Source organism: Larus michahellis, chromosome 5 (assembly GCF_964199755.1).
Source record: "Larus michahellis chromosome 5, bLarMic1.1, whole genome shotgun sequence".
In the NCBI taxonomy this organism is placed as follows: Eukaryota; Metazoa; Chordata; class Aves; order Charadriiformes; family Laridae; genus Larus; species Larus michahellis.
The window spans coordinates 10,905,316-10,923,679 of NC_133900.1; the positions used below are offsets into that span (position 1 = coordinate 10,905,316).

Genomic DNA, 18,364 nt, shown 5'->3' on the forward strand with positions numbered 1-18,364 from the left:
GGAACACCTCTCCCGAAGTTGTCGGAGATCTAAGTTGAAATCCAAATGACAGAACTTATTGTGTCAAAATAAATTCAGCTAATTCTTACCTTGGTTTCAGGACGGTGCTCCCGGAGGCCTCACCTGTGAGTTGAGATAAACCTTTAGAGTTCTTGACGTTCCAGTCAGTAAGAGTTTTTGAAAACAAGATTTGGTTGAGAACGGAGGCTCGTGTTTAAATCCTATAATGGAACTTAATTGCACTCCCTGAGAACGCCTCTGTCGAGTGAGACATTTCATGTAACAATGAGATCACGTAATTGGGAGTTTATTAAAAACCAAAACAAGTCCCTCGCCTCACTCCCTCCTAGTTTTCAAAAATGTCTCATTAATGCCCAAACCGGTTGTAGTAACCTGAGTAGCACAGCATAGTATTGCTGAACGAATGGGCTGCATTTTCTGGAGTGACATCCATGTAGCGGAGACGTTTCAAGCAAATAACCTGTTTCGGGGCTTGCATTCTCCTTGGTGTTGCCTCATTGCCCAGAGGCACCAGTAGCCTTGGTCTGTGGTTCCTCTGGAGCTTCCTGACGGACTGGGAAGACCACAGTGTGGGTGGACAGGGAAGATGCTGGAACGGACTGAACAGGCAGGAGCAGGAAGGGAAATGGCTGCCTGCAGAAAACACCATCCGAGATGCTGATGGGGAGGCAACAGCTCAGAAAGGAGGTTTCTAAGAGAACATGTCTGTTTAAATGGCCTGTTCTCAAGAACATACGGAACATAGCGTGAGATCTGACAAGCAGCCTTGCGGCTGTCCACGAGGGTGTCAGAACTTGGTGGACTTCCACGAAAAACCCTCGAGGGAGGGGAAGTCGAGGAGCTCAGTGATTTATGTGGGCTGTTGAGGGACATACCTGCCCTGTGGTTCCCTCCTCCTTGCTCCAAAGCCCTTTAGCAAGCGTGCTCCAGTCTTCAGGAACGACAGGCTTGCGTGACTGTCATGCCTGAGAGACAGGAGCAAGCACCAGCGAACCTGTGCGTTTTCACATGCCCTTTGAAAAGAGGAGTCATCCAGAATGTGCAGTTGCTTGTCAGTTGGTAGTGAGACGACACACTTGCAAAGCTTTCTTACTTCTTGCTTCCTCCTGGTTTCCTTCCTCGTGTGCGCAATTCCTCGGCAACCATCTCACCTGCATCGTGGTCCGACACATGCCGGCAGTTCGTTGCAACTAGAAAATAGGGGTCAGTGCCGCCAAAAGGAAAAGCTTTGAGGTTGTGTACGTTCCGGCCTTTTCCTACGTGTCCTGCATTGCCGGGAAAAAGGGTGCTTTAGCACTTCGCCTGCAGATTTTAGTCTCGGAGCTTTTGTAGGTGTCTCACGGTTCCGTACGGGAGATGACCGGTGTTGCTCTGGAGAGAGAAGATGGGGTTCTCCGCTCGGACAAGGGGTCTGCAGGATGGGGAAGAGCTGAGATGAGTCTTCCCGTGTCTGCTCTACTCATTCAGTACAGCAGTCATCTTGGGTATTCATTCCCTGTTGATTATTGAATCTTATTTTAGAAGAAGCTGGGTTTACATTTGGATTTAAAAATATTATAGGGCAAGTTCTTGCCGCAGGAAGCAGAGGCTTCTGTCCTCTTCTGCTCCTGGTGAGTACAACCTTTTGCTGAGAAAGCGTGTAAATAAATGCTGTTTTCGAGCTGACAGGGGAAAATGCATCCAAGATAAATTTGGCAACGTGTTCTAAAAGTGCATCAACCAGACCGTGCTGAGTACAGTCGGAAGATCATTTTTCTGTGTGATAGAGCCCATATGCAAGTACGTGAGGAAAAAAAAACAACACATCTAGCCCCTAAAAAGGAATCTGTCTGGTAGCTCTGTTTATTCAAGCGTTTGCGTATGGGCTGTGAGAGCATCAGTTGGGACCAAGTCTCCTTCCTGGTTTCCTGTTTGCTTGGCCACTGTGATCGCAGTATCCCAATGCTTCACGGGTTGCAGAGGAAAGAAATTAAATTATCTCTGTCTCTCTGCATTTGACAGAAGCAGCCTGTCGAGCTTATTGACTCATTCTCTTTGGGACGCATGCACACAGCACGCATACACACGCGTGGCATCTAACTTGGGTGGCTTGCCGAAGGCAGTGATTGTCACTGGCGGGGAAGCCCTTGGTGGCTCTTCTCCTGGCTGGGGTCCGTGCCCTGTGCATCCCATCTGTGAGAGCCTCCAGCTCTGGCTGGTGAGTGCCTTCTTCCATCCACTGTTGAAGGTTGAATGGTGCTGCTTGTCACAAGCAGTTTTGGTGGTGGAGAACATGTCGCGGTCCTGTGAAGGACTCTGAGCGCCGGCTCGGTTGTCATGAGCGGGCTTCTTAGGCCTCGTGGGGAGCGGTGTGGGGCTGGGGCTGTTCCTTGCAAGCCACATCGCATTTCTCTTTGCTGGCTCTGGTCGTCCTGACCAGATGGGATTGGAACAAGATGATCTTTAAGGTCCCTTCCAACCCAAACCATTCTGATTCTCTGGCCAGCAGCAGCTGCAGGCGTTGGGTATGCGCACATGGGCACTCCAAGGTTGTTCCTAGCAGTGCAGGGAGGGCGCAGAGGTGCAGGAGTCCTTTGGGTGGTGGCTGTTGGAGCGTCCGAGCAGATGACGTGGTCAGAGGTGGTTGTTCTGCCCTTTTCTCCCCAGCATCCCCAACCACGGTGCTCCCACTCCGCTTTATGGATAGCTGTTTTCCGGAGGAAAAGTCCTGCCAGGTAAATGATGCCGGGCTCCGGGAAGCAGATGAGGATGGTTGATAATGCATGCGCAGGAAGATCTTATTTCCCTTGCCTCCTGCCTGCAGGGGCCGGGGGGTTGCTAGTGGGACGGGCACGCTGCGATTGGAGGTCCGACCAACGGCTGCAGGTGATGCTTCTCCGTGACCCAACCTTCACAACCCTCTCTCCTCCCCGGAGCCGTTGACATGACACCCTCTGCGCCCTGGCTTATTGCAGAAGGATTGCTCTTTAAATGTGACTTTCACACGGACTCTGCATTATGCTCTCCCTTTCAGTTAGAGCCGGCTTCGTTGTTTTCTTTTTTTTTTCTTTTTTTTTAAAATCCATTCAGTCCAGAGTTTGCTGGAGTTTCTTCCTGATTGCAAAAGACGTTTGAAATGGGCAGGATCGTAAAAGCTTATCAGCAAGTAATAACTCTCGTTTCTTGCTCCCCAGCTACGTTACGCGTCTGTTCGCTGGAGCGAGTTGTATCTCCCTCCTACGGTTCGCGTTGCCACATCAGCCCTCCAGCTTTATTTATGCCAAACGCTGGGTTTTCCCTTCTCCTCCCGCCATAAATCGGGCTGTTGTGAAGGCGTTGGTGTGGATGGCCGCTCAGCAGGCGGTGTCCCCGAGGCTGGGCGGTGGCAGCACTCTGTCCATCCGGAGGGATGGAGGGGAAGGAGGGGGGACCAGCTTTGGGACAAGGGGACAGGGAAGCCGAGGTGACCTGCTGCTTGAGTCCCCTCCGAAGATGTGTTGCAAGGACTCAGTGCTCTGACAAGGAGACGTGCAGGAAGACTCCATAGTCATAGAATCATAGAATCGCTGAGGTTGGAAGGGACCTTTAAGATCATCAAGTCCATCCTTTAACCTACCCTGACAAAAGCCACTTCTAAACCATGTCCCTAAGTGCCCCATCTACCCTTTTTTTAAACACTTCCAGGGATGGTGAATCCACCACCTCCCTGGGCAGCCTATTCCAATGTTTAATAACCCTTTCAGTGAAAAAGTGTTTCCTAATATCCAATCTAAACCTCCCCTGACATAACTTGAACCCGTTTCCTCTCGTCCTAATAATGCGATGGGCAAAACGGAGACTGTCAGATAAGTGTAGCCAAAGGGAAGGAGACAAGGAGTTTGAAGTAATTGGTTTTGTTTGGGTTTTTTTTAGCTTATCACAAATAATTTGGTTTTGAGCCACAGCACTTTCCTCTAGAACCCAAATCGGGTTTAATGCCGGATGCTCAGCAATGCTGTTACCTCCCAAATTCCCCAGCGCAAAGGCAGATGTACTTGCTCCTTTCTCAGGGTGGGCTCTGCTCGCTGGAGAAGAGGCTTCCCCTCTTCTTTACTGCTTTGTTCTGTTTGATTTTCTTCACTTTTTCCCATTTTATGCCCACTTTTCTGTCCATTTTGAAGTCCGGAATCCCCATTAGTGTGAAATTGGTTTTGTTCTTTCAGAGTGGTCTGGTCTGGCAGAAGGTTTCTGGGAGCTTCATCTGCCAGTGGGCTGCAAATTGAGGTTTTTGAGATGCACGCTGTGTTGTGTAGGTGACGTGTGATTCCTGTTAAAATCCTATTGACACATAATGTCACCGCGAAAAACGTTCGGTGCCGACCTCATTATCATCTACCCCGAGAGACCAATTACTCAAGCAGCTCGTATTTTTTTCACTTGAGTCCCTTCTCTCAGAGTACAAGACTCGCTCAGATCCAGACCCTGAACATAGACACCCAATATTTTTTAATTAATTTTTAAAAGTTTGTTTGCAGAACCTTGGAGGAGCGGTAATGAGGGTGTGGAGCTAGATAAAAAGTGTCCGAATGTCCCGTGCCTTTTACCTTACTACAAGGAGCTGGTAAACCAGGTTTAAACTAAGGCACATCTCTGTTTAGAGGCCCTAAAAACATTCCCACCCTTTTTCCTATATATGGGATGGTGAAAACACCTTTCCTTGCTTCAGTTCTTCACTGATAGGGCTCTGCTGGTTTTTCCCTGAAGACCCAAGTGAAGATTTTCTTGTTATTTGACATGATTTATTTCTTTTTTTTTTTTTTTTTTTTTTTTAATTTCTGCAGCTCCAGCTTCATGTTATTTGAAAAATTCCAGGGGACTGAAATATTTCCCCCCTGTGCAAATTCATAAAGGATGTTTTCTTGCTGGGTTTTGCCCTGAAGCAATCCTGTGGTAATCTGAGAAGGGCAGAAAAGACCCAAGTTCAGGGGAGGTGGCGCTTGGGAGTCTAATCCCTAAACTCCTGCGGATTAGAGTCGGGGCGCCGCGCCAAGGCGACCCAAGCTCTATTCCTGGCCTTTTAAACCCCCCTCCCGAGCTCCTTCGCATCCGCTCTGTGCAGGTTTCGGGGAAAGCGTGGGGCTTGCAATGTGTCATAAGCAGTTTTCCAGCCCTCTGCAGCTGGAAAATGCAGCCACTTAATGTGATAAAGGGATCCAAGGGAATAGAGGTGGGAGGGTGGGGGGAAAGCGTGGGGGAATTGGAGCAGAGATTCCACTGGGTGGAGGGCAGCCGGGGAAGTCATTCCTTTTTTCTTTCCTATTACTATAGGAATAGTGTGTAGGTGCTCACATACACACATGCCGAGGGCTCCGAATGTCTCGGTGCTCAGGGAGCGGAGGCAAATTCCGGGAAACACTGGGTGCGAAGCTGTAAGAATGGATTTTACAGAGTAATAAAGCGCGTGCGGTTTGTGTTTGGTCTGGAAATCCAGTCCCATCTGTTCCAGATGTTCTCAGTTGTGTTTATAGCAAGTAGCTACTGTGCTGCTTCGGCGGGGGGGAAATACAATAAAACAAAAGAAAATCAATTGGGGTGTGCCTTCCCAACCATTGCAAACGGGCAAGAGCATCCATGCAATATGTGCTCCCTCTTGTTCCCTTAGCAAAGATGCATAAATAGTCTCGAATAATTCAGTGAATCATAGAATCACAGGATGGTTTGGGTGGGAAGGGACCTTAAAGCCCACCCAGTGCCACCCCCTGCCCTGGGCAGGGACACCTCCCACCAGCCCAGGTCGCTCCCAGCCCCGTCCGACCTGGCCTTGAACCCCTCCAGGGATGGGGCAGCCACAGCTTCTCTGGGCAACCTGGGCCACTGTCCCACCGCCCTCACAGCCAAGAATTTCTTCCTAACAGTAAAGAATTTCTTCCCAGGAAGAACTATGAAAGCTCCAGTTGTTCATAGAACTTCCGTGTGCGCACCTGAGCGGTGGCTTTATGTGTTTTGGTGGCAAGAGGCAGGTCCTACCCCTTCGCGCAGGGCAGCAGCTGCTGGGAAATGGGACCTTTCCCAAGTCGGAGAAACTGGTTTTTCAAATCCTCTGGCTTCTGGGTCCGGGGGAGGCGGCGTGGGCAGAACCGGCCTGTGAAGGGGAGGTGGCTTTATTCCAAATGCCCTGGTTGGACCTAAACTGAGGAGCTGATGCTCATCTTCGTTTCAGGGTACGGTGCTCTACTATTTCCTGCTATCCAATGATCCAAAGGAAAAATGCGTTTTTCCATACGCTTAGTTAGTGGTTTTGAATCTGGCCTATTTTGCTGTGTTCTTTTTTCTCCGTGATGTGTTTGAGACTTGTTGTGGGAGCTGAGCCGTGGACGAGGCACCAAGGCCGAGGCCGATGGTGTGTTAGTAAAGGGGCTCGAGGGGGTGGAAAACTTGGCAAAGATGGGAGAATGGCTTTCAGAAAATGAGGCCTCTGCTCCTTTCTTTTGTGGCTGAAATAGGGTTTTTTGGGGTTATTTTTTTTGGTTCAGGTGGGCGTTGACATGCAAGGCAGATATCCTAAGCCATTTTCATTTCTTGGTATTCATCCACTCAGTTTTTACACTCCTAAATTTGAATATGCCCTTAAAAAAACTCTATAAAGTCTTTGCTGCTACTGCGCCTGGAGGATCTCGCGGGATCACAAGTGGAAGCGAGATGGATGTGAAGAGGTTTTGAGGGCTTTGTCTCTTTCTGTACCAAATTTATCCCTATTCCATCTAGGGAATATAAGGAAAAGGTATTGGTTTTTGATCGTCACCCACATACGCCCGTTTCTCGCCATCGGTAGGCTACCGGCTCGCTCCCCGGTTGTATGAAGATAAAAAGCTTCCCCGGTGACTGCCCAGCAGCGAGCAGCACCTGTGCGCTTAGCCTCTAAGCGATATGAAAGGAGATTATTTAATACGGCTAGATTTTTCTTTTTTTTTCCCTTTGTTATTTTAGCATTTCCTTGTCAAACGCGCGTTTGCGGATGAACCCGGGGAAAGCCCGTGCAGGGTCCTGCTTTGTGGGTGAAATACGGTTCTGTGGAGTTCTGGGGCGGAGGCGTGGAATTAGGAGAGGTAGAGAGAGAGCGAAGAAGTGGGTAAGCACACAGAGAGATAAGAATTGGAGAGAAAAGGGGAGGGGGAAGGCGGCAAACTCCTAAAAGCCGTCCCCAAACAGATGAATGAATGGGTGACACACATAAATGACTGCCGCCGTGGTCTGGCTGACTGTAGCTGGGTCTGCGGATAATCCGCGTATGCCAGATTTCTGTAAGGCCGGCATGTGACAGGCGGCTCGCCGCCCGCCAGACAAGTGTATTAAGAGGCTGGTCTCCCCCCGGGCATTTGCCCGCGTGTGTGTAGTGTGTGTGTTTGCTTGGGGACGCCGTTCTGCAGCCAGGGTCTTTTTGAAGCACTTCGAAAGCATCCTGGAGTTCCACAAACTCTTGGCTATTGCGTAGACAGCCCCAAACTTGCCTCTGTGTGTGCGTGTGTGTACGTCCTGTTTTAGAAAAAAAGGTGGAGGGGGGAAAAAAAACCCGACAAAAGCAACAAGAAACGGGAAAAAGAAAAAAATAAAAAAAGCCCAAAGACTTCTAGCCGGGATTACCTTTCTCACACCTGTCACCACTGATGTCCTCTCAAGGTTAGAATTGGAGCGACGTGAGGCCAGCTTAAACCGAACGGCGTTTGAGAGGAGCTCTATGAAGGCACAGCAGGCGCTGGAAGGAGAGCAGGAGAGCCCAGAGGAACATGAACAACAGCTTGCAAGTTAACCTGCCCAGGACCTGGGCTGGTTCAAACACCTCGCTCCAGGAGAAGTCTGAGCATTCCTTTTTTCTTTTCTATTACTATAGGATGGAGGACGAGGCAGTACTGGATAGAGGGGCTTCCTTCCTTAAACATGTATGTGACGAAGAAGAAGTGGAAGGTAAGAGACCTTGGACTGCTGGGGAGAAAGGGTGCCTTGGCAATTTCTGTTTGTCTGTCACGCAGCAGAGAAAAAAGGCACCTTTGTTTTTACCGAGTGATTAATCCTAAAACTGACTCAAACGGCGGTAAGCTGGAGCGGGGCAAAACTGACTTTTTAAAGAAATCCTCTTTTTCAGTTCAGGAGGGAATGGTGTTACGTGCTGCTGGCGCACATTCCCACAAAATCGTGTTTGCTGCGTTACACAGGCTGGCTGTGAAATATCGGGGCTATTGGGGTTTTTCACCTTGGTGAATACTGTTTTGGCAGCACTCGCGTGTCGCCACCACGCCTGGAAGTCCTGGAATTCGGTGGCAGGTGCCGCAGATGGAGAAACGAACTGGAAAAACCAACAGGATTTGTACCGAGGGTCCGTGGTGGACGTACAGCAGCGGGTGGATGTTTGCCTGGGTTATCCTTTTAGCGTAGGAGGCACAGGGAGAAGGTTTTTTTCCCCGTTGAGGAGGAACTTTTTAACTGAGCAAACAGTTTCTTCACTTTTTAAGAAAGGAGTCGGCTCCTTTGAAAGTGTTTTTGTTTTCTCTCTAACTAAAAATGTTGTGAAATCCCAAAGGTAAAAGGAATTTAAAGGAGTTTAGTGTAAGGTTGTTGGTGGAAGGTGATTAAGCTGATAGGAATGAATTATTTGCAGGAAATTCTGTTTTTCCTTGGTTTATGAGGATCAGTTTGACCGTGTGCTTGATAAACGAGTGGGGGAGGAGGAGGAAAGGACGATAGGGTACGTACTCTACCTAGAAGAGAAGAGTTTCACCTCCCAGTGCTATCCTTCCCTCTTGATTTAGGTATTTAATTTTATTCAAATTTCTTTATTTGCAAACAAATGCCTGTGGCTTTGGGGTTTAAAATGTTTTGGAAAGCGCAGGGTTGCAGCCATGTCAGTGTTGCTGGTAGTGGACGGTAAAGGATCAAGCAGTAGGAAAGAAAATAATCTCCAAAAAGATGGATTTAGAACACTTCCAGCAAATCAAACCAGTCATTTCGATGGAAAAGGCTGTGTTTTCTTCTGCTCTTGTATGAAGTCATCTGTGCTCAGTAGCTATAAATCATGGCGTTGGGTTTAATTAAGCCATTTGATGTCTGCTGGCTTGGAATGAGCCTTCTGCTGGTAGGAAAATTGATACTTTGGCATAGCAGAAGATTTGAGAGGGAGAAAACATTTATTTTACCGTCTTAAATGTTGCCACATGCTGTTGTGGTGTGCATTGCCCCATATGGGCCGCCCCAGGAATATAATAGAAAAATTGTTGATGGTGACGAGGGGTGCGGGAGCGTCCTTTCAGCGCTCCGCGGGTGCCGTGAAAAAGGCTGTGGTTAAAGCTTTAAGTCATATTGGTAGCTGCGGTGTGTTTATCTTGGTCTTTCAACGTAGACACCCTCCTTTGATTATAATTGGGCTAACAGAGCAGTTGCAGGTGCATCTCATGGGGCTCAGGAGACGAGGAGGTGAAGCAAGTGTTTGTAATTGCACAGGACCAGCCTCTGAGAGCTGTGGCTGCTTGTCTGAGCCTCCGGGGAGACCCGGAGCTGCGTAACCGGCTCAGTCCCTCCTTCCTGCTGAAGGCAGCGCCTTGATTCTCGCCAGGCTTCCGCGAATGACCCAGCTAAATCCCAAAAGGAGCTGCCATCTGTGGCGGGGATGGGCCGACGGTGTAGCATCTGTTGGTGTCCCCGTGTATGTATGGTGCCTGTAGGATGCTCCACAGTTCTGGAGTGGGACAGCCTTAAACTCGTAGCCTACTGGGCAAATTTGGGGCATTACCACAGTGCAAGTAATCATTAAAGGCTTTGGCACTTTGAAGAGGTCTTATTTGCCATAGAAGGGAAGACGCGTGTCCTCAGCTACACCTGATGCTCACACAGATCTGTGCCTTGTACGTGAGTACACTTAATGTATGTGTGTGTCTAATGTGCATCATCGTCTGCGTGGATAGGATGAGCTGTACACTCACAGAATGGTTTGGGTTTGAAGGAACCTTTTAAAGATCGCCTGGTCCAACCCCCCTGCCTTGCGCAGGGACACCTCCCACCAGCCCAGGTTGCTCCAAGCTCCATCCAACTTGGCCTTGAACCCCTCCAGGGATGGGGCAGCCACAGCTTCTCTGGGCAACCTGGGCCACTGTCCCACCGCCCTCACAGCAAAGAATTTCTTCCCAATATCTCATCTAAATCCCCCCTCTTTCAGTTTAATATCTGATGGAAGGGCTAAAACATCGGGTTGCAGACCTTTGGCGAACACTTGGTGCTTTTAAGTCTCTCTGCTGCGTTTCTGCACTGCAGGTGGAGTGGTTTCAAGGAGAGGGTTTGTCTGGAGACCTGAGGGTCTTTAGCTCTGAAGTGCTCTCCATTACTTCAGCCACTTTTGGGGTATAGCTACAACTTGCTTTTCTAAAAGGCTTACAGTAGTTCTATCCTCTGTAGGAGAAGGTAACAGCGAGTGGGATTGTTACCTCCAGATGTCTTTTATTTTTCTGGTAGCCTTTTTAGCCTGCTTTCATGAGGAAATACCATACGTATCATAAAGCTGTTTGCCTCTTTTGCCTATTCTCTCTATTCCTCTCCCAATAATTTTTTTCACCTAGCAGTCGATTTTGATGAAATTTCTCAGGAAGGCTCTTTAAAGCTGCCCTTAATTTCACCGAACTTGTAGGAAAGAAAAACAACTGGGCAGAGAGGAAAGGGGAATCGTAACCTTGACGAGCAGAGAGCCGGCAGTGTGGTGGGCATTCCCCAGCTGCGGGAGTTTGCAGGAGAGAATGGGAAAACCCTACTGCGAAAGGCCGTAACACACTTAGAAAGCAGGCTGCTTTTGTTGCTTGTCAGTCGGTTTGATATCAAACCCATGAAGACGGAATTTTCAAGTCGTCGTTTTGAGCATCCCTCTTTTGCACGAAGAGAGAAACGGCGTGGTGCCATTTTATCGGCAGCTGATGACCTGGCATCACGGCTCTGAGACGGAGATGGCAACTCTCAATTACCACGTCGCTCACTAATTTGATTAGGTAGCGGTGCGGGGGGGAGAGGGAAGGACTTTGTTTTTTAAGGAGTGGGGGGAAAAAACGGGCATTTCTGCTCAGGAGGATGTTGAGACATTCTCAGCTTGGGGCAACTGTGGGTCGTGGCCTTGCTGAGTAAATGTAATGTTAATCGAAACCACACATACCTGACAGAAGTATGTCCCTTTGGCCTGCTTCCAGAGGCTGTTTAGTGCTTTTCTAAGATGGCACCTCAGCCTGGTCCTGCGCTGGAATGTGTTGCTATTTTATGAGTGATACCAGCTTTTGACATTGGAAAATTGTTCCATTGCAGCTCAGCCCCTACTGTCCTCAGCGGCGAGAGGGCTCCACTGATTAATTCAGTACGGGGCGGTTAGGAAGAGCCGCAGGGATCCTGGGTCGGGGTCAGAGTGTGGAAGAGAAGCGTGGAAAGGTGAAAACGTAGGTTTTCTTGGGGGAGCTGAGGGAGAGGCGCTGCCCTAAGCTGAGCCCCCTGCGCGAGAAAGCCATTCCCATTCATTTTGAGCACCGCACGTTCCTTTCCTTGAAGGTAATGACATGCTGCTGTAATGCCACTGTGAGGAGGGCTGGTATGTGTGACATAAACAGATTACTTAATAACCGATTTTGCAAGAGGGGAAAAGTAAAGCTCCACCTTATCCTTTGAGATAAGGTATTCTTGGCTCTCTGCGCGTAACTTCCCCCCGGGCTTGCTGCCGCCCTGCCTCGGCACTGGGGAGGAGGATGCTTGGTTTCAGGTCTGACAAGTGTTGCTCCGGCTGTGGGTCGCAGGGACCAGCGCTCCTCTCGGGGGTCTTGTCCCGCCGTTCAAAGCATCCCCGAAGTAAAGACCTCGAGAATATTTCAGATACCACCGTTGTAGGAGCAAAATCAGGAAAAAATGCTGTTACAATAGAAACTTTTTCATGGGTGCTCTTAGCATTATGGGATTTACTATATAGAGAGCCTAAAACAGGGGGTTTCTAACAGATTTCCATCACTGCTTTTCCCATTTTAGCTGCCTGCTCCCCACGCGATTCCCTCCTCTTTCCTTTCTGTTCTCGACCCTGTTGTGTCGCTGCACTTTGCTGGTGGAAGGCCGTGTGATGCCATAAGCCCAAGATAATTACTTAGAGAGAGGCTGAAAGGGCAGAGATAATGGTGAAAATCTTTACCTTTATTACCAGCAGGCAGAAGGTAGGACAAATGGGCTGTATTTTACCCTTTTACTTTGTTTTCTTTTTCTTCTCTCATCCCCGCCCTCGGTTTTTGATCGCTGACTGTAGGCAGACTTTCCCCTTTTTCAGAAATAACCAGGAGACCTGTTTCATATCAGCTAGAGTTTTTAATTGCTTTTGAAATAAATATGATTAAAAACCTAATCAGATAAAATCTCAGCACAGAATGTACTTAATTAATTTCCTTTGGTACCTTTAATTTATATGCAAAGAATAGAGCAGGCTGAATTTTGCCTTGGTAAAACTGACTCAGGCTTTGCTCGTGCAAAAGCGGAGCGAGGAGGACTTTTTGCCTTTTTGCTCTATTTCTCTGTAACTTGGAAACGGCAGGCACAGATTGGGACCCAAACGCTGCCCCACACAGCTTGTAAAAACAAGACGGGTGGTTTGGATCTTCCCAGCTTTGAAGTATCTGGATGACAGATTTCGGATGAGCTTCTCGCTGGCTTTAATCCTCTGTGGCACTTTGCAGGCTACTGAAATGTGCCATTAACTGGTTTGTCGTAAATGAAAAGGTCCAGGGCTACGGCTTCGCTGCAGACTTTTGATAATACGGTAAATCCCTATGGAAAAGTTGGGAGCGGTTTTTATGCGTGTGGATTAATTAAGTCAGTAGTACAAATGCCGTGAGGTCTGTGAAATATGAGTCGCTCCTGAAGTTCAGACTTTTTTGTCATTAAGATAATATCACTTTTCAGTCATTTGTGAGCCTGCTGCTAGTCCATCTCGGAGCGTGCTTACATTGGCCATTCCCAGCAGGTGTCTGTGTTCCCCGTGGTCGCATGGGATGTTCTTCTGGTCGTTGCAGGTGTTTTTTGTCTGCTGTCAGGAGTCAGCGTTAGCTTTAAAGTTGCTGGGGTAGTGTGAGAAGGCGTGGATGCCCGCCTACTCCAAGCTCTGGGAGAAAAACTGCAATCCGAGTTGAGATGCCGATAAACTGACTTTACATAAGGTAGCGATAAGTTGGCTGTGCAGGCAGGAGAAATCGGGAAAGTGTTGTAAGAACAGCTGAGTCAATATGTGGTGTGGTTTGCCCCTTGCGAAGGAAAGGTTGAGTTTTCTGTTAAGCCACGATAAGTTTTGCACTGCCACGTGCTGAGTGTAAGGTACGTGGCAGTGAAGGAAGGTGCTTCCATACCCATCTGACAACGACTGGCTTTTTCCATCGCTGATGGGTTTAGAAACAATCATCCGTGCTCTGACCTGGCGGTGAAATGAATTTTGGTGAGGGCCGTGCTAATTAGAAAGGTGGCCCTCGCATGGCACCTTCGAGCCTTTGGTGGGAACAACTTCTCTGAGTGGATGTTTTCGGTTCCTGGAGCCATCCTGAAGCTGCTGGTCACTACCCAGAGAGAGCGGCCACTCGGATGGTGCCGAGCAGTCCAGTCCAGAGGCATGGCCTTCCATTGGCTCAGTGTGCTCATGGTAACAACTCTATGGAGGTCGCTTCGTAAGCCTTCTCTTATTTTGTGCTTCAGTTTCTGGAGATGCTGCCCAGCATGAGTGGGCACGCACGCCGGTGTTGTAGTTGAGCACCTGCTGGTTACATGATGGTGTGGTCCTCTCCTGGGTCATTTCAGTTAGGATTCAAGTCTAGGCTTGTTTGACTGTCTTCTCCCACCCATTGTATGGACCTTCTGCCCAACAGCTCTTTTTTAAGGTACGATAATACTGGATATGACACTTCAGGGTGGAGACTGAAGAAGCGATACAGCCTTTGCTCAGTCTTCAGATGTCGGCCCCGAATTTTTCTGGGACTTGTAAAATCAAAAGGTGACACAAAAATGTTTTGGGGAGGCTCGGTCGCAGTTGTAACATCTGCGATGCCAGTGTTTGCTCTCTTTGGCAAACTTTTGCTCTCTTTTAGCAAACTCTGCCAGGGTTTTTGCCTGTTCACTGAAGTGACGGATTTTTAGGAGATGTACTTCATGATGTAAATCAAAGCATAGAAAAGTAGTGAAGGTAAGTGACACAACCCACTCATCAAACAGGGAAGATACTGAGGCAGAAAGTGGAAGATACCTGACTCCGTGACAGGGCTGGGTTCCTTCAGGCTTGCCACGTCCATCAGTCACAACCTGAGTGTAGTTAGGGAACGCTGGAGTGTTCTTCCCTCTCTCATCTGGTGGAGCTGGGCTTAATCTGGAGACTGATCTGGTTGAACAACGCTGTGAGAACTCCCGTAGCAGTGAAAAGGGACCGAGAAGGGACATAGGAAACTCCGGTGCTTCCTCCAAGGAAGCATTGTGCCGCTGGAGAGGCATCCGGAGGCCTTTCTGTGAATGGGGCTCCCGCCGGCGAGCACCGTGTTGTTTGCATTCCTTCACGGTGCCCTGCTGCCTTTCATCACCGCGGCCTCTATGTGTTTAATTATAACTGCAGCCTTGGAGTCAAGGTTGGCTTGTAGCGGGGCTGGTTTCCTACTGATGAGGTGCCGCAGTCGAGCGGTTACGAGGACTTTCCGTGAGCTGCCTGGCAAGGCAAACCCAAGGAAACAGGATGATGGTTTAGTTAGGTCTCCACCTGGCACGTTGCAGTGGTTTATCTTGGTCCTGTTGCTGTGCCTATCCTTTGCTGTTTGCTCTTCAGGCTTTGGACAATGAGCGGCTCCACGCAGTCATCGGTGGGGATTAGGGGTTCAGGCTCTGGAAAGACCCAACGGTGTTTGCTTCAGAGTTTGGAGTGGGAATTTCATTGGCGTGCCCTCCTGCTGCACAAGCGGTGAAGGAGCAGCCCACCTCTTGTACCTGGAAAGCAATTTGAGGTTCTTTATCTGAAGCAGGGGCAGTGATTGGATGCCTTGGTCAATACACCATTGCTCGCTCTTACACTGGAGGGTGGTCTAGAACCTACCAGCCTCTACGCATTCGGTAGTGCCAAGTACAGCTTGGTATTCATGTGGTCAGCCTTGGTAATTAATGAGATGGAAATAGGGAAAACGAGGCCAAGATGGGCTATTTTGAGTGGTCGTTCGGGGCGTTTCAGAAGGGGACATAATTTTAAAGAAATAATTTTTAAGAAACTGTGTCCGGTGCTCGAGGTAGATGCCAGAAGATTCAAAGTTACCATGCTGCCGAACAGCTTGGCCTAAAACTTAAATCAAGCGGTTCAGCACAGCTTCCCTCCTCTGCCCCTTTCCCCAGAGCTGTGCCTTCTTACAGTCTTCCTTTGCTTCCCGTGGAATCCGAGCGGTACTGGCCAGATTAGATCAGATCACCGCAGGACAGGTTCGGTGGCTTCTGTAACCTCTCACGGCTCCAAAGAAGAGAGAAAGAAAAGCAGCTTATGGCGTTGTGGGTAAGAGTCTCGCAATGGCTTATATAAAGCTCAGCGAGAATACCCCAAACACATGTTTATTGTTCTGTCTAAACAATGTCTGCCCGTTAATTCATTGCCAACTTCCTTATATTTTCCTGTCATGGAGCAGTACCTTGTAGCCATCATCAACGTGTGTCTTCTGGGCTTCGTGTTCTGAACCTTTCCTAGCAGTTCCTGGTGTAGTTTGTGGTGTGCTCCTCCAAACAAACAGGGTTTGTAGGATCTTCAAAAAGTCAAATGAAGACCTCATTTCTTTTTGTTTCATTTTCTTTTCCTCTTTAGAGATTCTTGACTTGACTTTATGTGAGCTCCGACTTTTGGAGCCATCCCGTTCTTCGGGGCACCGTGCTAACTCACCTTTTAGACATGCTTCGCCGGAGCAGCCTCTGAATCTTGTTAGGAATCTGGCAGTTCAAGTCTGGGTCATCGATGGGTAGCGAGCGAGCACATGTTTGAAACTGAGAAGTGCAAGCTTTAGACAAATGGCCAGGAAGACTTTCCTTCTGGCTAACTATAGGGTTGTTACGTGGGAACCTTTTAAAGACTGCAGAGGTCACTTTACATAAAGATTAAACTGACCTTTTGAAGGTGTTGAAGCTCTAGAAGCCAGATGTTAGAAAAGAAGAAAAAAAAAGAAAATCTCCAATTTACGTGCTGTCTTCCCCTACCCAGCTCGGTTCCCTGCCCCTGGTAGTCATTTTAGGAAGCGGCTGCGTATTAAGGTGTGACGTGCAGTAATCCAAATACGTAAAATGGTCTTTGGACAAGTTCCCTGCTCGATTAAGTAACTGCGTCTTCTTTGGTGACGCTGCGTCCTCTCTTGAGTACCTTCATCTCAGCCACGAATTGGGGGTTCTGGCGGAATTGAAGACAGCCCTGTTGTTGCTGATCTTGTCCTTTCCTATTTCATCTCCCCGTTGCATAGGAGCTTGGGTTTTGTCTCTCTCGGAGCCTCTGTTTTCTTTTTTGCCCTTAACTGCATCTCTCTGATTGCAGACTGTTCTGATGGCATTTGGTAGGTCATGAACTCCCTACTCAACATTATGCTTGTCCTTTTACAAGTATTTGGTCCCATCACCTGATGGGACTCCCTGACCCTTTTCTTTGGCCAACGGCCACATACCGTGGAAGAGTTAGTTGATCGCATACCACTGTTGTTTTAAAGGCCCTTCTGCCTGAGGGCCTTCCTGATCTTGGGTTTTTATCAGCTACCTGGTTACAGACTTGTGCTACTTGATTCCAGTCTTCTCCATACAAACATGATTTCTTCTGCTTCTCCCAGCCAGTCCCTTACTGGCATCCTTTGTCCAGCTCCAGGCCTGCTATTGCTGGTCCTTTGGCAGTCTGCGCTCAGTCCCTCCAAAGACCTTGGGTTCCCTTCGTGGCAACCTCTTGCAGAGCGGTAATTTTGTGCCCAGCCATCACCACTGTAAGACTTACATGCAGGTTTCTGCACTAATTAAATCGTTACTGGGGCACAAGGCTCTCAGCCTGTTCCAGTTGCGCGGGCTGCCCTCTCTTTGGAAGGAAACGCATCTTTTCTGTGGTTCTGCTGCTTGACAGGGCTATTTCGCTGTGGGGAAAAGGAGGGATTTGGATCTGATTTATCTCCAACTGGTATCTTAGCTTGTTTAGGTGTCACCCAGATTTCAACAAACACAGCGCTCAATGAATCCTTCTGCTGTTTACCCGATGGAGAATTTTTTGCTCGCCTGGAAAATCAGTCACTTGAACATCATGATGTTCTGAAAACCCTGTGGGGAGCGGGTGGTGACCCTGTGCGTGTGCCTGGTCAGAGGAGTGGTGATGGTTTGATTCTGTTTTCTTCTGAGGCATGGTATCTTTGTCCATAGGCATGAGTGGAACAGGAACGGTGCTGGGGGAGATCATCACGTTCCTTCTTTCTACTGCAGGAACCAGCCGTGTTCACTGGCAGGTCGTGAACGTCCATGTCTTTTCTCCTACCCAGAATTTACGTCATGGAAAATATTCTCTTTTGCCTGTTGTTTTTGTGGCCTGTCTTGTCATCTGTGTGGAAACGAATGCTCTTTAAGATCACTCCTGGGAAATTTTGAGGTGAAACGTGATGACTGTACAGGAGGGACCGGGAGAGCCGTTCCCGTCCCCGTGGTGCCAACCGTTCCCTGGAGCGGGGTGTCAGGCGGGCAGTGGGTGCCATCCTCTGGGTGCCAGGGAGCCGGTCGGGGTGGAGAAGCCCGCACCTGCTCCTCTGCCACCGCCAGCACCTGCAGCCCCTTCGGAATCAGGTAGAGTTAAGGGCACTCGGCACGTGACGGCGTGGCCTTTTGTTCTTATTTCTTGAGCTGATTTGAAACTAAGCAGGGCTTAGTTTGGGACTTGCTTAGTGCTACTTTTAGTATCTCCCTTTTAAAATGGATCATCCCTGTGATTTATTTGTCCTTCTGGGCCATCAGCTTTTTCTGTGATTTCATTCCGTGGATTCTCCCACAGAAGTACCCTTCTGCCGCTGCCCCTGGGTTTGAAAAGGAGCTGCTAGGAGCTGGGCTAGCCTGGCTGCAATCCCAGCGGCATGTGGGCTAGTACCACATCTCGCTGCGTGCCTGGCGGAACGCCGACACCTTCCTCTTGGCCACAGCGTGTGCCATACCATCTTCTGCTGACGAAGCACGTGGCAGGCTGCATCCCCTGCCTGTCTCGTGGGACCTCAGAGCTGTGGTAGGTGCGGGTTCCTCGATGTTTGACATCGCTACGGAGCAAGTTTTCATAAAGTTAGCAACTTGTTAGTGGTAGGAGTGAAAGCTCCTGGGGTGTGTCAAAAGCCACATCAACAAG

General features: G+C 48.9%; 1 protein-coding gene across 6 annotated transcripts in view; it reads left to right on the forward strand.

Moving 5' to 3' along the window:
* SLC4A4 (solute carrier family 4 member 4) overlaps positions 1 to 18,364 on the forward strand; it is a 185,104-nt gene that overhangs the window by 27,993 nt on the left and 138,747 nt on the right. For all 6 annotated transcript variants that reach the window (XM_074588736.1, XM_074588735.1, XM_074588733.1 and 3 more), the window contains exon 2: positions 7,868 to 7,941. In XM_074588736.1, coding sequence (XP_074444837.1) covers positions 7,868 to 7,941 — 74 coding nt within the window. The remainder of the gene's footprint in view (positions 1 to 7,867; positions 7,942 to 18,364) is intronic.